At 38.6% G+C, this 21,756-nt stretch overlaps 1 protein-coding gene across 3 annotated transcripts in view; it reads right to left on the minus strand.

Moving 5' to 3' along the window:
- The window catches only part of macrod1 (mono-ADP ribosylhydrolase 1), a 147,492-nt gene that overhangs the window by 13,632 nt on the left and 112,104 nt on the right, over positions 1–21,756 (minus strand). For all 3 annotated transcript variants that reach the window (XM_004545570.5, XM_023154821.3, XM_023154822.3), the window contains 2 exons: positions 6,268–6,389; positions 2,388–2,418 (listed from right to left, as the gene is read on the minus strand). In XM_004545570.5, the coding sequence (XP_004545627.1) occupies positions 2,388–2,418; positions 6,268–6,389 (153 nt within the window). The remainder of the gene's footprint in view (positions 1–2,387; positions 2,419–6,267; positions 6,390–21,756) is intronic.

Genomic DNA, 21,756 nt, shown 5'->3' on the forward strand with positions numbered 1-21,756 from the left:
GGGTCTGAAAAACAAGCCACAATGTCAACATAATAAGCACCAAATTTGAAATGTCAAATTGACTTAAAGGATCAGGGCAGTTTTTGGTAATAACCACAAAGGATCAGTCATGAAAAGTGTAAGATCCTGTGGAAACAGCCCATAAAAAGTCCCGTAGAGCTGAATTACGTCTGTCCTGATTTCTACTGATTGGTTTATATTTACATGCAATACCAGTGAAAAGCTTAGGCACACTCAATCATTGAAGAGCATTTCTTTATTTTTAATTGATTTCTACATTTTTTAAAAACAAAACAACATCTGCTGAATTCGTCAGTGACCTACAACACAGTAGGTTGAGCTTTCTTTCTAATGCTGATCCAGGAAATTGTACCACATATGTGTATTGGGGTCCTGGATTATTCTACTAGTAAATAAACGATTGCGATGAATCATCAATAGCCAGTGAGAAGAAAACTAAACCACAGACGCACCTGTAAAGCCACTAAACGATTGATCTTCCAAAGCAAACATCACTGATATTCTCATAAATTTTCAACATATTTTAAGAAATTTACTTTTTTTTTTAATCACACTGGCTTCATGCTCACTCTGTACAACAATCAAAAGAGTGTAATTTTGTGCATTTGTGCATCACGTTATCTTATTAAACATAAAATGTTCTGATACTGTGACGCACAAATAATTAGAAACATATCTGCCCTCAGGTGTGTCTGAGCTTTCGATTGGTACTTTTGTTTTTCTTTGCATGTAAAAGTAATCTGTCTGGTTTAGCAGTAGGAGAGTTCAGTGATTTAGTCAGTTTCAAACGGCTGCAATTGAAAACAAATCTGCCATCTTTAAGCCATAGTTCCACACAGAAAACATACCAGCGTATGAGTATCATTTTTAAAGAATGGTCTCATATTTTAGAGCTGTAACTTAATTCCTATTAAAGCATTAACTGCTCCTCATCAGTGTTTTATACACTCTGTAATCTAACGAAATTGGGAAAAACAAATGTGCCTGGCAGGCAGTTTCAAAGATTGGGGGCTCTACTGAAAAAACAGCTCATTTATAAAATTAAAATGCAGGAAAATAAACATTAAGTGGTTTATTTCGGTACCACAAATTTAGTGCAAAAACTGAGCGCGAGCACCGATTTAATCTCAGAGCTTAACTTGCACACCACTGGATGTGAAGCACAGCGTGGAACACGTTTCCCTTTTTAATATTTAATCAAAACCAAAATCTTTCCTCCAACCTTAACTCGAGTGTTTTAGTAATCTCTACTTTACCACATATCTGACGCAAGAGGCAACCTGAGGAGAAAAATGTTGCTAATGAACATAATCAAGGATGCAATTATATTCCCTCCAAAAATGTATTTACCGTCCTTATTAGTAAAGTAAGTAAACTATTTCGCTTATTTCCCAGCAGAGGTCTTCTCACCTCCGCTGTAATGAGGTCTGCTCAGCCTTATTGACTGAAACACCAGCAAGCTTTGCAGGGCCTTAAAGTGCAGCTATAATAGTGGTACAAAGTCTGGGAAGAGGTGTACATCATCTGTGTTACTACTAAAAAAAAACAAACAACAAACTACTAGTGTGACTGCCTGCCAGGCACATTTGTTTTTCCCAATTTCGTTAGATTACAGAGTGTATAAAACACTGATGAGGAGCAGTTAATGCTTTAATAGGAATTAAGTTACAGCTCTAAAATATGAGACCATTCTTTAAAAATGATACTCATACGCTGGTATGTTTTCTGTGTGGAACTATGGCTTAAAGATGGCAGATTTGTTTTCAATTGCAGCCGTCTGTCTGTAGAGACACAAGCTGCTTATACCTCCTAAAGTTACATAATTTGTGTTACTGCTTCAACACCCTGACCTACAAAACACTCAAGAGGAAAGAAACAGCGGGACAATGACAAACAAGCAGAACAGGGAGGAAGACAACCTGGAGTCAACTGGGAATTTAGCCTTTTCCTCTTTCCAGCAATGACAGAGAGGTGTCAACAACTAGCCCTCACAGCAAAGCCACCCTGGGGTGTGTTTAAGCACTATCCTTGACTCTCTCCTGCCAGCGTGAAGAGGATTACAGTCAATATAACACAATCTCCGGCCTAATCTATCTTAATCTGCCGCTCTTAATCCAAGGCGTTAATCTGAGAACCACCTCTGGGTCGGGGGAGATCATTTGACAAGCGGCACCCGGAGGCTCGGCGCTCTGGTCAAACAGGCAGACTGACAAGCGTGTGATGGAGAGCACACAGCGTGTACAGTGAATGAAGACAGCAGAGAGGAAGTGTTGTTGGTGATCAATAAATGTGAAATAAATGATAGAAAACTGACACACAAACACAAAGTGTAGGAACAGAGGAGACACACACATGAAGGCACTAACCGTAGATTCCAGTTGAGATGCAAGGGAAAGCCTGCAGAGTGAAGAGGAAAAACCAAGTTACAATGTGCCGCAGGTCACATTTAAAACATTTATCAGCTCCTTGTGTCACTCTGTTATGTTCTAATGCATTCAATCAATCCACCCTCCAATTTAAACACAACACATGATAATGATGAAGCAAAATCATTTAGAAATCAAACGCTCCTTTTACATACGTGTTCAGACAGTAGATTCAGTACTTTGCTAAATCACCTTTTGCAGCAATGCATTATGAGTTCTTGGGAATAATCCCACAAATTTGGCATGCTTTTCTTTTCCAAAGCTCCTTTTCATTTTGACAGAATCTCTCATGCTCAGTGAAGCTTAACGGGAAGCAGTGGTGCACAGGCGTTTTCAAGTGTCTCCTGGGATGCTCCTTCAGGTCCAGACTTTTGGTTGACTTTCCCACACCAGAGCTGAGTTTACTTGGTAATGTGCTTTATATTCTTGCTAAGATGTAAACTTCTGCCTGAGTCTGAAATCTTATTGTGGAAAAGGTTTTCACTCAGTATTGCTCTGTGTTTTTTGCATCCATCTTCTGCTGCCATTACTGTGTTTGACTGTAGGAATGGTATTAATTAGGCGATGCTCAGTGTCCGGTTTCCTGCACACAAAGCGTGGGGAATTGTGGCCTAAGAATTCAATCTTTATTTCATCAGACCAGAAGTATAAGAGTCAGGTATCTGACAAAGCAGTCTGTCCACCATAAAGGCCTGACAGCTAGAACGCATCATCAAAGGCTGCCCTTCTTTTAGACACATCTAATCTCCATAAAGGAACTCTGGATCCTAATTATCATGACCTTTGAATTATTGGTTACCTGTTCACGCAATGCCTTCTTCCCCTATTCCTGATTTTGACAGGATGAGTATTGGTGGTTCCAGATTTCTTTCATTTTCAACCAAATTCAACCAAATGCACCCTGACAGTGCTTTAGCACAAAAACTACATCGAAAAGTGATCATTTAAAAGACAAAAAAACAAAAACCCATCTCGCAGATCTTTGGAAACTTTATTTTAACTGGTATGTGTATATATTTCCTGATTTTGTCCAATGACTTCAAAAAGACAGATCATGCTGTAGGCATTTCAAGGATCACTGATAGACGTGGGATGCTTAATTACGTGTATCATGACAAAGGCTCCAAACAAAATGGAAAAAAAGACTCACTCTTTTAATTAAAAACATACACACACTTTACAACCTTGTTTTTGCTTTGACATTGTGGAGTACTGTGTGCAGACTGATGAGAGAACATGAACTGAAGAAGAGCATGAAACACATCAAAATGGGGAAAATTTTAAAAGATCTGACAACTTTCTGAAGAGCTCATCATCATCATCACACACACTCTCTGTATGTCTATCCTTCTGAGGACACTCGGTGACATAATGCATTGCCTATCCTCTCTACTTAACCTTAACTAGCATAAACCAAAGCCCTAGAAGCAACCCTTAACATAACTCAAACCTGACGCTAAACCTGAAGCTTAAATCCGGGTCTAAACCTTTGACGATGTGTCAAAAAGCAACTTTCCCCAAATCTCCTCACTTTCAAGGTCTACAACAAACTGGTCCTCACAAAGGCAGCCATACACGTACACACACGTAGCACTGCACAGAAATCACACTCTCTGCTGGATCCTGATGGAGTCTTTCTCTTGATTGTTTTTTATGGCAGCCTTTCTTCAGCCTCTGACTTTCACATCTATTTAAAGACCAAACTGTTGATCATCCTTTGCTGACAAGGCCGAGCAGGGAAGAATTCTTCCGTCAGCTTCGGCCGTGCTAGTAACACTAATCAGACATCATTACAGTAATTACGATGGTGGGTATACAGACAGCCACTGAGGAAACAATCACTTTATACCGTAAGCTATTACCGGTATACTTTAGGAAAAGAACTTAAAAAACTTCTTGTGTCCACGATTTTGTGGAATTGGTGCATTTTTGCAACAGCTACTTTTTAATGATGCTGGTGAAAATGAAGCTTTGAATGGAAGACTTGCTGCAGTGCTAGACAGATTGTGGGCTTGTAATTGTGTCATATTAGTTTAATACAACGCTAAATGGGCTTTTTTCCCCACCAATGCTGTGATTGAGTGGGAGATCCTTCCCAAACAACAGGACAAACAGGTAAAAGTTAACAGGTAAACAGAGTTGTCACCCTCTTCTAAGAGCTCACACTGCTTTTTACACAGTAAGTGTTGCTGTGTTCTGGCAGCTGAATGCCTTTAACTGTGTTGTCTGTGTTGTCTTAAAAACCATCCTCTTGTGAGTTAACACGTGGGCTATGAACCATGACATTTCCAGTTTGAATCATCGTTTTATTCCATCTCTCTCACCTGTCCTCACCCGTCCGCACTCATTATTAACAATAGCTGCAAAAAATCTGCAGCAGATTCATTATTTCAGGTTCCCGACAAAGCGAATGTGAGCGAGGGAATTGTTTAAAGTCTATTTAGCACCACATTCCCTCTTTTGCATCTCGGCAAGGTAAAATAGGTAATTTGGTACTGAAAGTATTTAACCTTGGATTTAGTTTCTCTAAGTTGCCCAATTAATCACTTCAGATTAGCTTTGAAAGCATTTTTTCACAGCACAAAGACAACTGGGGATTTTGTCTCCGCAGTACTTAGATTGCATCTGATTGAAAGAGGCATGTCTTTGCAGCTGCTTTGGACCGCAGGACAACTGCCAAAACCAAAAACTTTTTTTTTCTTAAATTGGACAAGCAGACAAGCATAAGCAGGCGGATGTTTTTAAGACAGACTGGAACAATGTCGACTTGTACTTTAGTATAAAGTTGCAGCAGAGCCAACAGTTACATTTAAGTCATGCATTATTTCCTGCACTGTAGGTGATTTTGCTTACATTGCTGGCAGACTCACCAGCAATGAAAAAACAATGACAAGAAGAGACCACAGCAGAAGGTAAATGCAGCTATTAACAGAAATAAATACATATTAAAAATCAAAAGGATTATAACTGTTAGTCAGTGAGGTCCGTGTTTGCCAAGTCTGTGCAACACCACTGGTTCTCCTTTGAGTCAAGCAGCCAGTAAACTTCAAGTCTGGCAGATTTCCAACCTGTTGTCAAATATGCCAGTACAAGCAGATGTCTGGATGCTCCCCAGGTCTCCAGATCTGTTCATTTAACCAGACTGCACAGCTTAAGACTCAGGGTGAAGGCAACTATGCCTCACAGGTTCTCTGACACCTACAATAAACAAATAATTTGAAGTTTTGTGAAAATTGCTGTTGCTATGAAAACTTCGGTTAAAAAAAAATCCTGCAACTGATGCATTTAAGTCTGTTTCAAATCCTGTTCTTTACTAGCGAAGCTACTAATGTTCTGCATGAATCTTCACACTGCTTCCATGCTCCTGTTTTCTTCAATTGCACCTCTGACTTTGTTTTCATGTTGCTTTGGTGCTTTTCTTTGGCTTTAACACTTCGTTCTCTGTGAAACCTCCTGCCTGGTGTGTTTAATGCTACCTTCTTACAACTCACACTCCTACCTCTTTTCCCCTTCCTCCATCCATCTCAGTTTGAACACTGTATTCTTTGAAAAATCCAATGCGATCATTTTTTCTGGCTTGGGTTTCTTTTTTAACTATAGCACCCTGTCATACAGTCATGACTGCTTCACCCGTCCTTTTTTTCTTCCTACCAATGCTTCTTTTGTATTCGCTTCTTTTGATTTCTTCTTTATTCGTGTGCCACAGTCTTCAGTGCTTCTTTTTCTTTACCTTCTTTTACTTTTAACCTGACCTCTCAATCCTCCTGCGTTACCCCGTTTTCAGCATCAGTTCAAATTGCTGTCTCAAATTCATTCTCACCACAGAACGAGCACCATTTTCGGTCGCCGTCTCGAGGCTGTTTCTGTAGCACGATCTTAGCGCGTTCTTCTCCTCCTCTCCAACTCCGCCTTGTGCAATCGGCCCCACTGTGTGAATCACATCTGCAGAGATGGGAAGAAAGAATTCTTTACACAGTGTCAAAGGTATGAAGCTACTGTGAAATAAAGGTAACAGGACAACTGCAAATAAAATACAGTTAAAATTTATAGTTTTTATCAGGGAACTATTTTAAATATTATTAATAAACTCTACTGTTAACATTAAAGTCCTTATAAAACATGTTTTATATCCCCTGACAAAAGCCTGAAAAATGATGCTTACTGTAAACAGTGTTCGTGATCAGCTGAAAAGTAGTGCACTTTCTGTGCCAACTAGCACCAACACTATAATCTTTAGATCTATCCATGTTGATAGTATGATAAAACGTGCCCATCATCAGAAGAGTGGATGACCAGAACTGCTGGTGCACACCAAGAGGCCAACAGTGGATACATTTGTGGTTTGATATTCTGTTTAGCATAGAGGTGCAATTTTGGAAATTGCCATCCATTTTATTTCCGGATAAAATAAACCGTGAACATCCTACATGAAGCGATGAGTGGGCTTCGAGGGCTTGAAGAAGATTACCAGCCTTCCAGGTGATGCAGGTTAGCCGTGCTCCAAATGAATATTGAATGTTTCTTTGTGTTCATGTACAGGAACATGGCAGTAACACCATAAGTCTAATTGACGCAGCTAAATGGAACACCTCTTGTATTTTAGCCATTGCTTCTGGACTCCAAACAGCTTCTATTTAAGTGCTCTAAGCAAATCCAAAAGCTTGTAACTATAGAGCAACATGTCTGTGGCTGTACTCTTCTACTGAGGAGTCTCTTTCTTTCAGTTAGGAAAACAGAAAACACAAGATGACCTTCATTTTAACATTGCAGGATGGTTTTCTTAAGTAATGAGCACAATGAAAAACAAAACAAAGTCTACTTTTTCACATTTCAAACAGAGTTTCTACGTGGCAGAGTTTCCCAATATCACCGTTTTATTCATCATAACTTCAAAAATAAATAAATCAGGCAACCGGCTGGATGTATTAAGCTTTCAAAAAACCACCTTCTCTGTCAGCTCACACAGTGCACTGATCGCACTTCAAGCAAGTGTAAACTCAGATGCCTTCCGTCTATATAATCCAGCTCGTCTGTACACGATAGTCATCAAAATTTGCTTTAACACACATTTAAAATACATCAACTAAAAATCAGTGTCAAGTTGCATTTGAGCTGATAGCAAAAAAGCATAAAACATTTTATACGGATATATTTTTTGTCACCAAACTGTACACTTCTTTTTTCTTTCCTTGCCCCACTGTTATTGATTGTGCTGTCTCTGATGGCACATTAGCCATTAAAGTTTGACAACATGTCGGCCTTTTGTTTACATTTTTTACCTCTACTTGACCCAAGTCTTTTATTTTTATTTCTATTTTCTACATAGAAAATCAGCAGGGAATTTATGTTTTGTGGACGATCGTTAAAAAAAAGAAAAAACTCCCACTCTTGGCATACTCATTTAACCAAAGACCAATTAAATAGTTTTACCCAGGAAAGTATACATTATGCAAGGTTATCTGTATTGCAGCTGCGCCTTCTTTCCCCTCCTCCTGAGTCCCGAACATTGGAAGTTGGAAATGAGGCAGAATGTAAACATGCCATTAATAAATTGCACTTCCTGGTTTCTTTGTAAGTTGCACCTTGCTGGTACCAAGTTTTTTCTTCAGACCTGCCATAATTCTTTGTGGTATGAATTCAACGAGGTGCTAGAAACTCAACTGACATGAATTATGTGAATCTTCTGTTCCAACATATCCCAAAGGTGCTCTGCTGGATTCATATCTGGTGACTGTGGAGGGCATTTCAGTGCAGTGAACTCACTGTCACGTTCAAGAAACCAGCTTGAGATGATTTGAACTTTTTGAACTATCAGAAGATTGTGCATTGCAGTCATAAAGGGATCGGCATGATCAGCAGCAGTACTCGGGCAGGCTTTCACGTTGTTTTAGCCAAATTCTAACCCTACCGTCCACCTGCTGATGCAGAAATCAATAAACCTCATGACAAATAAGGTTATTCCAATCTTTTGTTGTCTAATTTTGGTGAGCCTGAATTGTAGCCTCAGTTTTTTGTTCTCAGCTGACAGGAGTGGCACTCGGTGTGGTCTTCTGCTGCTGTAGCCCATCTGCTTCAAGTTACGATGCTTTTAGCATTCAGAGATGCTCTTCTGCAAACCTTGGTTGCAACTAGTGGTTATTTGAGAATGCATTCTCCTCTGACCTCTAGTATCAATAAGGCTTTTTCACCAAAGTAACTGCAGCTCACTGGATATTTTCTCTATTCAAACCCTTCCCTCTGAACACTACAGGGAGTGCAGAATTATTAGGCAAATGAGTATTTTGTCCACATCATCCTCTTCATGCATGTTGTCTTACTCCAAGCTGTATAGGCTCGAAAGCCTACTACCAATTAAGCATATTAGGTGATGTGCATCTCTGTAATGAGAAGGGGTGTGGTCTAATGACATCAACACCCTATATCAGGTGTGCATAATTATTAGGCAACTTCCTTTCCTTTGGCAAAATGGGTCAAAAGGAGGACTTGACAGGCTCAGAAAAGTCAAAAATAGTGAGATATCTTGCAGAGGGATGCAGCAGTCTCAAAATTGCAAAGCTTCTGAAGCGCGATCATCGAACAATCAAGCGTTTCATTCAAAATAGTCAACAAGATCGCAAGAAGCGTGTGGAAAAACCAAAGCGCAAAATAACTGCCCATGAACTGAGAAAAGTCAAGCGTGCAGCTGCCAAGATGCCACTTGCCACCAGTTTGGCCATATTTCAGAGCTGCAACATCACTGGAGTGCCCAAAAGCACAAGGTGTGCAATACTCAGAGACATGGCCAAGGTAAGAAAGGCTGAAAGACGACCACCACTGAACAAGACACACAAGCTGAAACGTCAAGACTGGGCCAAGAAATATCTCAAGACTGGTTTTTCTAAGGTTTTATGGACTGATGAAATGAGAGTGAGTCTTGATGGGCCAGATGGATGGGCCCGTGGCTGGATTGGTAAAGGGCAGAGAGCTCCAGTCTGACTCAGACGCCAGCAAGGTGGAGATGGAGTACTGGTTTGGGCTGGTATCATCAAAGATGAGCTTGTGGGGCCTTTTCGGGTTGAGGATGGAGTCAAGCTCAACTCCCAGTCCTACTGCCAGTTTCTGGAAGACACCTTCTTCAAGCAGTGGTACAGGAAGAAGTCTGCATCCTTCAAGAAAAACATGATTTTCATGCAGGACAATGCTCCATCACACGCGTCCAAGTACTCCACAGCGTGGCTGGCAAGAAAGGGTATAAAAGAAGAAAAACTAATGACATGGCCACCTTGTTCACCTGATCTGAACCCCATTGAGAACCTGTGGTCCATCATCAAATGTGAGATTTACAAGGAGGGAAAACAGTACACCTCTCTGAACAGTGTCTGGGAGGCTGTGGTTGCTGCTGCACGCAATGTTGATGGTGAACAGATCAAAACACTGACAGAATCCATGGATGGCAGGCTTTTGAGTGTCCTTGCAAAGAAAGGTGGCTATATTGGTCGCTGATTTGTTTTTGTTTTGTTTTTGAATGTCAGAAATGTATATTTGTGAATGTGGAGATGTTATATTGGTTTCACTGGTAAAAATAAATAATTGAAAGGGGTATATATATATTTTTTGTTAAGTTGTCTAATAATTATGCACAGTAATAGTCACCTGCACACACAGATATCCCCCTAAAATAGCTAAAACTAAAAACAAACTAAAAACTACTTCCAAAAACATTCAGCTTTGATATTAATGAGTTTTTTGAGTTCATTGAGAACATGGTTGTTGTTCAATAATAAAATTATCCCTCAAAAATACAACTTGCCTAATAATTCTGCACTCCCTGTAGAGATGGTTGTGTGGGAAAATCCCAGCAGATCAACTTTTTCTAAAATATTCAGACCAGCTTCAATCACCTTGCTCCCTGTTTCTGATCTTCAGCAGGTTGTTTTCACCGTGTCTACACGTCTAAATGCACCGAGTTGCTGCCACGCAATGATGGCTGATAAGATATTCGCATTAACAAGCAGTTGAATCTGAGTACCCAACAAAGTGGCTGGTGAGTGTCTATTTAAGGTGATCCAGTGTTGCTATGATATGTAGGCACTTTAAATCAGTAAAATAAGCCGATTTTAAACTAGGTTTTCTCAATATTTCTGGACTTTTTTCCCCTCACTTTGATTTCTGTGATGATTAATGAGGCTCTGAACTGTGAGATCACAAATGCATTTTTACTATTTCAATCTAAATTTCCAGAGGGTTTAACATTTGATTTTAACTACAGAGCTGGAAAGCTTTGAATCTACTGCTGTCACTGGTTTTGATGCCGCAAGCAAATCATTTTTTCTGGGTGTTTGTCACAGCCTATGGTGTCGTATGAAAACAGTTTTTAGTACTACCATTATTTACCAAACCGAAAACGGTACACAGCACTTTTTTTACATTGTCCTCTCAGCGAGTCCACAGCAACACCATCTTTCACTGTTTCCAATTTGTTTTGTGTGAAATATTTTTTCATGCTTTTCAGTCATGTAGCCGTAGCTCGACTAATTGATACTGTCTCTGTCAAGTTAATTGCTGCAGTTTTACTCTATGGTCTCAGAAAAAATATTTAAATTTGTGTATTTGATTAAATAAAGGCTAAATAAACTGAAGCGTACTGACGTGAAGGTTGAGGAAAGACAGGAGAGGCAGAGAAAACAGGAATACTAGTAAACAGAAACCAAGTGAGGAACAGAGACTGCTGTCGGTGAGCTGCGGTTTAACCGGCCTCTACACGCCCACGCCGACACCACCACACATTCTGATGAGGCTCAGCATGTTGCTCAGCTTGAATCCTAGCGGTGTCATAAGACCTGGCTGGACCACCGCCTCTACACGAGAACACACACAAACTGAAAAGAATCTCAACAATACAAGGCTTTTTTCTTCCATCTAGTACCACGAGACACCTTTTTTTTTCTTAACAGGCTCCCATGAGGTGAAATAATCTCTGATTTTTTCCACCTCAGATCAGTTTTGACACTTGAGTCTTGAATAAAGTGTGGACTGATCTGCAGATTTCACTCACACCAGACAGCTCAATCACAGCCTCAAACATGTTCACTGTTCATTAAAAGGGGCCCTGTTTTTTTATTATTATTATTTATTTTTTACATCCATCTAGGACAAGTTATTTGTCACATGCCCTCACTAACAATGTGATATAATATAAAGGTCTGCTTGTCTATTTGCAATCTGGCTGTGCTGGGTGGATTGATACTGAAATATTGACGTTTCCAAATCCCGAGATTCCTGTCTTAGAATCAATTCTAATTTAAAAAAAAAAAAAAATCCATATCTAAACTCAGTAATTGGACATAAATGTGTATTTAGTTGTGTGCTGGGGAAGAAATTCAGCCCTCTACTCATCCAGTGGGACCAGCCTGTGGGGGCGGAGGTGGGTGCTGGGGTCAGTGGAGGGTGAGGGGTGATTACATATTGTTCATGATGTACAGTAGTCTGGTCTCATGCCCGCACAGAGAGAGTGAGGAAAAACACAGAGAGGGCTGATAAAAAGCAACAATTATCACTGACTGCAGCAAAGCAACCTGTGTCTATCCAGGCTACAGTTTTATGAGTTAATGTTCCCGTCATTATTAACCCTTTAATTTAAAAATTTCAACCCTATAGCAATATTGGGGGATATTACAAGATTGTTTTATTTGGTTGCATTTTATGTGTTGCGAATCAGGGTCAATTTATTTTCAATATATGATGTAGGGTAAAAAAATTTTTTTAAAAGAACTGAATTGAATTGATTGTCCTCTCCAGAGTAAAGGTGCTTGTACCAAATATTGACTTTCAAATTCATAAAAATGTTATTACCTTTACTTTCTGTCTTTTCATGGATATGTGTTTTAAGTGTGTTGCAAATATTTCGAGAAATCACTATATTTAGTTTTCCAAGCAAAATATAAAAGAAGTGAAGGGTGCCTAATAATTTTGTATAGTACTGTATATATATTCATTAGGGCATTATTTACTTATTTTATCATGCATTTCTTTCATTATAATACAATATAATTAAAAACCAAGCCTGTGTTTTCTCCTCTGATCTTTTACAGTAGTTAGTGCAGATTTGGACGCTCCATAAATGTTAAAGAGGTAAGTATTACTTCTCAGTTGCAGTGAATAGATAGACGAAAATAAACAGTAGAAAACTAAACTGAAGAAAGAAGAAGAGAAATAACAATTTAACATAAACCAGTGACACTCCGGTGCCTGATCAACCCTGGCAGGTCCTCCCTGGATGAGGGTGTCCTGTGATAATGTCCGAAACACCCGATGAATCCAAGGTCAAATACTGACGATGAGTCCCAAATTTTAATATGATAATCTACATCAGAGCTCTAATCCCTAAACCTAACCAAGGAAGGAAAAAATGGCAGATAAGCTTGGGTAAAAGACCAAAAGTTGAGGCACACAACGATGTGTGCCGGTGGTAACGTTTCTGGGCTGCCTTTCCTCATAACAGCCATCCCTCAAGATTTTCTCCATTTAAAGCAATGCATTATCAGGGATTGTAACACCTAGTCCTTTTACTGAATCAGTGTACTGAGGTACAGCAAATATAAGTTAGTTTTATTATGCCGTGTACTGAGGTTCAGTCTGTCTGCCAGCCCAGGGTAAAGAGCACCTACACTAACAAGATGATTTAAAATTAAATGGGTTTAGTCTATATTTTTTTTTTAAACTTTTTAAACATTTACTGGCAATGGGGATATCAGCTTGGGTGTTACTTGGCATTAAAAACAAGATTAGCGGTATCACACAGCCACGCTCACTCCTAATTGTTTAGCTTTAGACAAACCCAAAATCATTAAAAATTCTCTCCAGGTTTTGTGGTTAAGAGACAAGAAAAGAAAGAAGATGTAAAGCTTTAGACTTGACAGAGGTATAAATCAATACAAAACAAAAAAAAGTGCACTTAAACAGTCTAATTTTACCATTGATTCAGTGAGTAACTTATTGCACTCAAAGCACGCCAAAGGGCAAGCCGAAATTTCAAGACACTCCTGAATTCATATCCATGGAAAGTGAATTTTTGTCATCTGACATGTGAAATAGACCCAGTCCAGCTGAAGACAGAAAACCATTACTTAGTGTTTTTTTACAGGACTGCATAGAGTACTGTAAAAACACAACTGTAAGACTTGCAGTTTACACAGTACTGCCAATGAAAGTGGCTTTTTCATTTATGTTTTCTTCAGGTGTTGGATTGATGGCACTGGTTGTGGTTTGCGGGATCCATTCTCCACTTCACTCCGAGGCAGGACCTTTGATGCGTGTCACTCTCATCATTCGGTAATTGTGCAAATGGATTGTGGTTCCTTTTGACAGATATTAGGAAATAAAATATATAATCTGAATGCTGACTAGTGTGTTTTATGAGAGGCCCAGACTTCAGTGTAAAATTAGGTTGCAGGCTGACAGGAAACTGCACGCCTTTGCAGAAGCATGGTAATTGCAGTAGAAAGTGAAACCAACTAGGCTGTTTGATCGAAACTTAAAGTGTGGTGTGACGTAGAGAGCAAGTATATAAATAACTAGGCTTCCGTTTGTGCTTCAGACCTGGGGTAGTGTGTTTTGTGTTCAGGTCTCCATATCCAGATATGTAAAATAAAGATCATTTTTAAAGTAAAAGGACCACTTTTGAGCCGTGTCTTTCTTGGCCTGAAAGAATCCAAAAGAACCAGAATTTAACACAGACATGTCTTTAGGAGATTTCTGGTGGAAATGAGGTCATAGGAAGTATTAATATGGAAAACTAACAATTTATTCATGATGTTTTGTGCAGTTGTGTGCTTTACGAATATTAAATATTTGTCACAAGAGCCAGTGGCACACCTATAGTTGCCTCAGAGAATCCAAATATAGAACCTGAATGGTTTCTTGAGCCTGGATTTGTTCACATTTGTCAAAAAGGGAGAATAAAAAGCGTGTAGAATTGGAAGACTTGGCTAGTCCTCTCACTCCAATGAAAAGAAAACCGTAACAAGATCAATTATATTTTATAATTATTAATTAATTATAGACAGAGGCCGTTTCTATGATTTATTTCTAGATTCATTCATCAGGCACTGAAAACTTGAACAAAACTTCACAAACGAGAACAAAAACAAAAATCAACTCACTCCTGCGTGCTGGACTTTTCTTTTCACGATTCAAAACAAAATGAGTCTAATAATTAAGCGACTTAATATGGACCTTAATGCTGCTTCAGTCACTCACACAAAACAAGCCACAGATTGCAGAGCACAGAGGAAGCCCTGCAGAACCTCTTTAATCGGACCCTCTGAGGATTGGAGGCCATTAGGCAGAACGATTTAACACAGTGTTTGTGACTTTTTGAAATATGATCTCGTGATCTTTTTTCAGAAGCAGAAATTCATAACAGAAGAATGAAATGTGCGCTTCTACCCATTTCCCCGATGCCCTCTACAGACTTATTTGTGGTTAGAAATGGTTGTAGCTGTATCCATCGACAGCTAACCAACATCAGTGAAGGATTGGTTAGTCATGCAGGATCTGTTCATTATTCGCAGGCAGAGGAACGGAGCTCAGCCTTCCAGAAAGAAGGAAACTGCAGGGAAAGAGGCGCAAGCTGATTTGAATCTCATACCACTTTTTTTAAGAGGGAAACATTCTGAAGCCTGAAGGTATATTAAATGGGGTGTGATGTAAAAACACCCTTTTGTCACTCATTTTAATGCTTCTCAGTGCAAATGCATGAACTGAAATGTGTGATATCAGGCAGAGTGACTGATTAGCTGGGTGCAGGCCAGATTAGAAGCAGCATGGCACAAACTTGTCAGATTTCAGGCCTTGAAGTATATACAGCATCTTTGTACTTCATCATACAGGTCAGAAAGTGGGAGTTTTGATCCACTGACTGAAATCAAAGAACAAACAAGAAACTTTTTTGGTTCAGCATTTTCAACATACCGAATTATGACCGAGACTTCCTGTGCAAGTCGTACTACTTGTAATTTTGTTCTATTACCGTGTTTTTCCTTTTAAAAAAAATGTTATGTAAAGGTTTAAAAAAAAAAAGGGTTGTTTTTTTCAAGAAACAAAGAAAATAATTTTTATTTTCACATATCTGAAGAGCATTAAGGGACTTAAGCCTACAAAAGCTAGTGCAGTGAAGTTTGTGAACATCTGTGCGCCTGTGCTTATTATTATTTTATATCATGTAAAAAACATGTAGAAATCACATGACTAAATACAGAAAATGTCAAATCTATATATTTTTTGGAAGTAAAAGTAACTAAAATGGAACTTAAAAAGCTATATAAGGAATAAAAAACCCTGAATTTTAATACAGTTGAATTTAACACTAACAGTAAGGTCAAGGCGCTTTATAATGACCCTACAATAGAGCCAGCTAATAATCTACAGTTTAAATAAACCATAACAAATATATTTCATAATTACATTAATTTAAAAAAAATGAAATTTTATATTTCCATTATCAGATATCAACATGCATTTACATGTCATTTTATTTAATTATTTACCCCTTAAGTTTTAATTTGACACAGCTGCATTAACTGTTCTTCATTTGGAGGAAGAGCAACAAGGTATAAAAATGGCACCTAAAATATAATAAAATATAAAAATAAAATATCACCTGTTATCAGAACATCTTCTGGCCCTCAGCAGTTCTTAAAATTAGGTAAATATAATCTCAGATGAGCTACAATGACAGTCATTTATCATACAGGAAAATGGGGAAAATATGAAATGAAGAGATTAAGAAACAACCAGCTCCTGATAATCAAATGCACATGATTATGATCATCAAGTCTGCTTGTCTGGAACAGTAAGATATGCATTACAACAATGCCAAAAAGGAAAGACATCGGAATGATTTTTGGAGAGGCAATCATTACTCCCCATCAATCTGGGAAGGGTTAAAGGCCATTAAAAACAAAAAACAAACTGAAGTCCATCATTCTACAAAACCGTTATTTACAGGTGGAACAAATTCTAGATAGCTGTCAATCTTCCCAGGAGTGGACGTCCAACAATTTCATCCCAAGGTTAGACAATATATAAAAAAATGGCTGCAAACCTCAATGAGCTGAAACAACTAGTAGAAGAGGGGGTTAAAATTGCTACAACTGATGTAGTTATGATAAGTTTAAATTATTGATGCTATAGGTGTTTCTACAAGCTACTGAATTATGAGATATACTTGGTTTAACACACACTGCCTACTCATTTTGCTTACACTAATATTCCACATGTTGTTGTTCATCTGAGTTTGTATTTAAATAATTTCAGAAGTTTCATGTGTTAGAAAAAAGTTACCTCTTTACAAAGCCTGAAGATAAAGCGCAACATTAACATTCACTTGATTTGTTTACTGAGTATCCGCTTTTCTTTTAGCTCTGTTAAGGTCTTTATCATTTCCTGGGGGAAATATGTGGTTCTTTAGCTACTAAGTACTCCCTATGTTAAAGAGCTCAACTCCAATGTTTAAAGCACGACAGATATAGTACAGCATGCTTTTTCAACAGCCTTTAGTGTTAGCTGAAAATGGCTCTATATAAATGGTCAAAGTGGGGCATAACAGCAAAGCTGTAACCCACAAAGCCAAAACAATGAGCTAAAAGAGGCTAAAATGCTAATTGAGCCCCTTTTATATTAACCAGGCTTTATTTGATGAAGTATTGATTATACCAAGATTGATTTTCAATTCTAGGCAAGCAGTGTGAATATGTTCACTGTTGTATGTGAAGGTTTTGTCAGTGTTTTGATTTGCTTTGTGTCTTCTTTTTTTTTGTACCTGAAAGGCAACATTTCAAACATGTGCCTTTTCGTGCCCATGTGAACTGTGCAACTGTTTCAGCAGACTACACTCCTCCTGCAATCATTAAGCTGAAGACGAAGAGCTTTACTGCTATGGCAACTTATGAAAAACTGAACGCTGTGATGCCTCCGTGTGCCCCGAAGACCAGAAGCGTGTGGATGAAAGTCTGTACCACAGCCTGATATGGGAGTCCTGCTTGCAGTGGACTCCACAGATCTAGAATGAAAGAGAGTTGTCTGAGTAACGTGACAGTCCTTCAACAAACTGCTCACTAATGAAGCAGAGTGCAGTCCCTGAGAAATCACTTAGTCTGAGTGCATGAACCCACACAGAAGGAATAATAAGTGCTCCAATCAAAGCCTGTTTATGTATTACCATGGCTATTATAAACCAATATTCTCCTATTGCATAGATTATCAGAGGATAAAGCTATAGTGCTACTTCAAAGTTTGTCAAGCTTTTATGTTTCTCTAAATTACTTTATAAACCAAAAGACAAAGGTTCTAAAAACAGAATTAAAGAAAACCCAACTAAACAACTGAGAGAAAGCATGACATACTCAGTGATTTATTTACTGAGGAAAATTTGCCAATATTACAAATTTGTTAGAGGATCAAGTACTTTTGCCCACAAGTTTAGCAGTAAATTTGAAGGTGACACATTAGTGGAGATTTATGGTGACATGAAAAATTAGAGTTTTGGGGATTTTGGAAAAAGAGTTATTGATGCTCCTCAGGTTGGAAACCATTACAAAACCATTTTGTGGTCCACTAAAACAACCAAGACAGGTGTGTGAATCACAGATAGTATAAAAGATGGATGTACAGTTGTGGTCCGAAATGTTTATACATGTTAATGGTAATTTTTGTCTTTTAATGATTTCTTTAAAGTGTTCTTTCTTTCTTTAAGATGATAATTTGGTGACAGTGGGAAAGAAAAACTCCCTTCTAACAGGAAGGATCCTCCGGCAGAACCAGGCTCAGGGTGGGGCAGAGAATTAAAATAGTATTATGTTTAAAAAAAGAAATGAAAATGCTCCTCTCCAGCATAAGAACTGGACCCAGTAAGTTCATCTCATTGGTTTGACCAGTTTCAGGCCAACATCAATGATAAGAACAATTCTGAATTACACAAACCAATCTTAGAGAACAACATCAGGACATCTTTCTGTGCCTTCAACCTCAAAACAAAGAGAGTTGTGCACCAAGATGACAGCCCTTATTTTTAATCAAAGAAAGCTTAGAGAAGAACAACGATAAACTTTTGGATTGGCAGAGTTCAAGCCCTCATCTTCACTCAACAGAAATGGTGTGGAGTGATCACTTCAAGTGAGGAAACATCTCATAGATGAAGCTGTTTATATCAAACAATTGCCCTTAATTTCTCCAAACCAGTGTGCAGGGCTGATCAGCAGTAACCAGAAATGTCTGATTGGAGTTATTGTTGCACTAAGAGGTCACAGGAAAGGTTGCCATACTTTTTCCCTGTTGCAGATATGTTATACTGCATCATTTTTATAAATGGATACGTTTCTCTTCTCTTAATTGTAACATTTCATTTCTTTAAATCATTTAATTATTTTATTTGAACAGCTGTCAAACTTACAGTCACCACTGTGCATCACTTCCAACATATTGCTTGAAATTTAAGGTGGTTATTAAATACACCAGCAACAGAAACACTTTAATGTTGGCTTCTGGACACTAACAGCTCGAGCTACGGCTCATTGGGTTTTTAGGGTGCATTAATGCAACATTAGGCTTTTGTTTAAGAGCAAGAGCTCGAGTGTTAATGTTTTGTGTGTTTGTGCGAGTGACAAATCATTACCGCAGCTTCTCGGCAGCAATGATCCTTCAAGAGGTGGCGTGGGGCTAATTCATACAAACATCTGTAATCTGCAAAGGGAGGATTAAACTTGATAACCCTGATGATTGCACATCTCCCGCCCATCTTTCCTCTCAGTCCACATTTACTCCAAATCTCAGCTCAGAGACGATGCTGAAGCTCATTCCAGAGTTAATCCCCCGCCAGTCACTGTTTGCAGTATTTTCAATAAGCACCGGCTGCAGGCCCATTAGCTGTTAAGTACCACAATATCAGCCAGCAACAACAATATGCTCTGTGGACTCTGCTATACTTCTTCTACATTATGTCTTCACCAGCCTATCGATAGAAAACCCAGGCAAAAATCACACATTTAACTTTGGTAATCCACAGATTATTTGAAAGCGAGTCAGCCTCTTAAAAAGAAGTGTCACTTGCAGTGAGGCATGACAAAGCAAAGCAGTCATCAATATACTGAACTGAACGACATCTCAAAGTTTAAAAAAAGACTCCCAGGAGAAGGACAAAGGGCTCGACTTAGACACTGATACTGATTCAAGTTAATTAACAGTCAGCGGTTAATATAAAAATACATATTAATATTAGAACAGTCACATTATTGTGATCACATGCTGTACTGTATACTCACTGGCTACTTTGTTAGATGCACCTGTTCGACTATTTGTTAGTGCATTATCTACTGAATCAGCCAATCACACGACACCAACTCAATGCATTTAGGCTCAAGTTTAAACTGTTCATCAGGATGAGGAAGGAAGGTGATTCAGGTCACTCTGACTGTGACAGACATGCTGGTCTGAGTATTTTAGAAACTACTGCTGGGATTTTCTCACTCAACCATCTCTAGTGTTTACTGAGGTTGGTGCGACAAAGAGAAAATATCCACTGGGCGGCAGTTCTCTCTGTGAAAATAGCTTGTGATGTCAGAGGTCAGATGAGAATGGCCTGACTGCTTTGGGTTGATAGGAAGGTAAAAGTAACTCAAATATCCACTTGTTACAACAAAGGTATGCAGAAGAGCATCTCTGAAATGCACAACACGTCAAAGCAGATAGGCCACAGCTGCAGAAGACCACATCCGGTGCCACTCCTCTCAACTAAGAACAGAAAACTGTGGCCACAACTCAGGCAGGGTCGCCAAAATTGGACAATAACAGACTGGACAAATATTGTCTGGTGTGATGAACTTAAATTTCTGTGGCAGAATTTGAGAGTTAGAGAGGAGCAGAAAGTGCTTTGAGTGCTCAACTGAGTAGAAAGACACCATATAAGTCCCAGCCCATCTATGGACAGTTGCTTCCAGCTGGATACACACCATGCCATAAACATCAAACCATCTCAAACTCTCAAACAAATCCTAGACCAGTTTTTAGACATGACAATGAGTTCACTGTACTCAAATGACCTTTACAGTTATCACATCTCCATCCGATAGACCACCTTTGCGGTGGAACGGGAGAGTCACATCATGGATGTGCTGCAGACAAATCTGTAACAACTGTGTGATGTTTTCACATCAATGTGAACCAAAATGTCCCAGGAATGTTTCCAGCACCTTGTTGAATCTGTGCCATTAAGAATTAAGGCAGTTCAAACTCAGTAGAAGCAAAGTATACCTAATAAAGTGGCCAGGAGTCAGCTTATTAAGCTGTAAACACAATAAACACTGATGTCGTGGCAAAGCGTCAGCTAAATTGACAAGCATGATGATACAACACAGGCGTGGAAAATCACAAATAATCCAACCGATTCTAAAAACAGTGTGCGGTTAAGCACTGCATTAATGTGTCACCCTATTTGCTATCCATGATTTGAGTCATTAGATCAGAAAAATAAAATAATCAAAAATGTCTCTTTTAATTTCCCCGGGCCCAAGATGATATTTATTTTTAAACCCAAAAAGCCAAGAAAAGCAGAAAACATTCAAACAGAGGCTCAGGGGCTAAAACACGGAATTTGTGATACCTAATAATTGAATTAAATAATAAAACAATTATCAAAACAGTTCTGACTTGTCAGTTTTCAAAAAAACCCCAAAAAAACCCCCCAATTTTCCCGCTTAAGCTCTAAAAATACAACAGTTGTTAATCACAGCCTCCATAAAATTATTAGTTCAAACAGCACAAACAGGAAGAATAATAAGATGAGATCAAATCATCACATTATCACTTGGCTGAAAGTCAATAATCAGCTTTACTTGTTGTTTATCAGGCTTTCTACAAGCCTTATCTCTGTTTTTTCTCAGTAAAAGCCTGATGTAAAAATTCATCTGAATTCTGAGCTCATCACAGACACTGCTCCATCAGCCCCGCTTTAGCCTCTTTTCACTGGCTCCCAATATAGATTAGAATTAATTTTAGAATTACTTTATTGATTACTTTCAGTGCTCTTCATGGCCTTTTCTATTTCCAGGTAAAGAAAAAAATTTAATGGGGACAGTGTTTGTATTCAGGAATTCAAGCACCTGCCTGGAGAAATAACGAAATCCGACTCTAACTTTTAATAAAATATAACTTAAGCCACTGTTGTTGTGCACTGTTTAAAACATTACGATTGCATAAAAATGTTATGTAACTAACTGCTGTATCTTAAATACCCTGCATTGAGCTGTTGGGACATGCTCAATGCAGCAAGAGAGAG

Source organism: Maylandia zebra, linkage group LG2 (assembly GCF_041146795.1).
Source record: "Maylandia zebra isolate NMK-2024a linkage group LG2, Mzebra_GT3a, whole genome shotgun sequence".
NCBI lineage: Eukaryota > Metazoa > Chordata > Actinopteri > Cichliformes > Cichlidae > Maylandia > Maylandia zebra.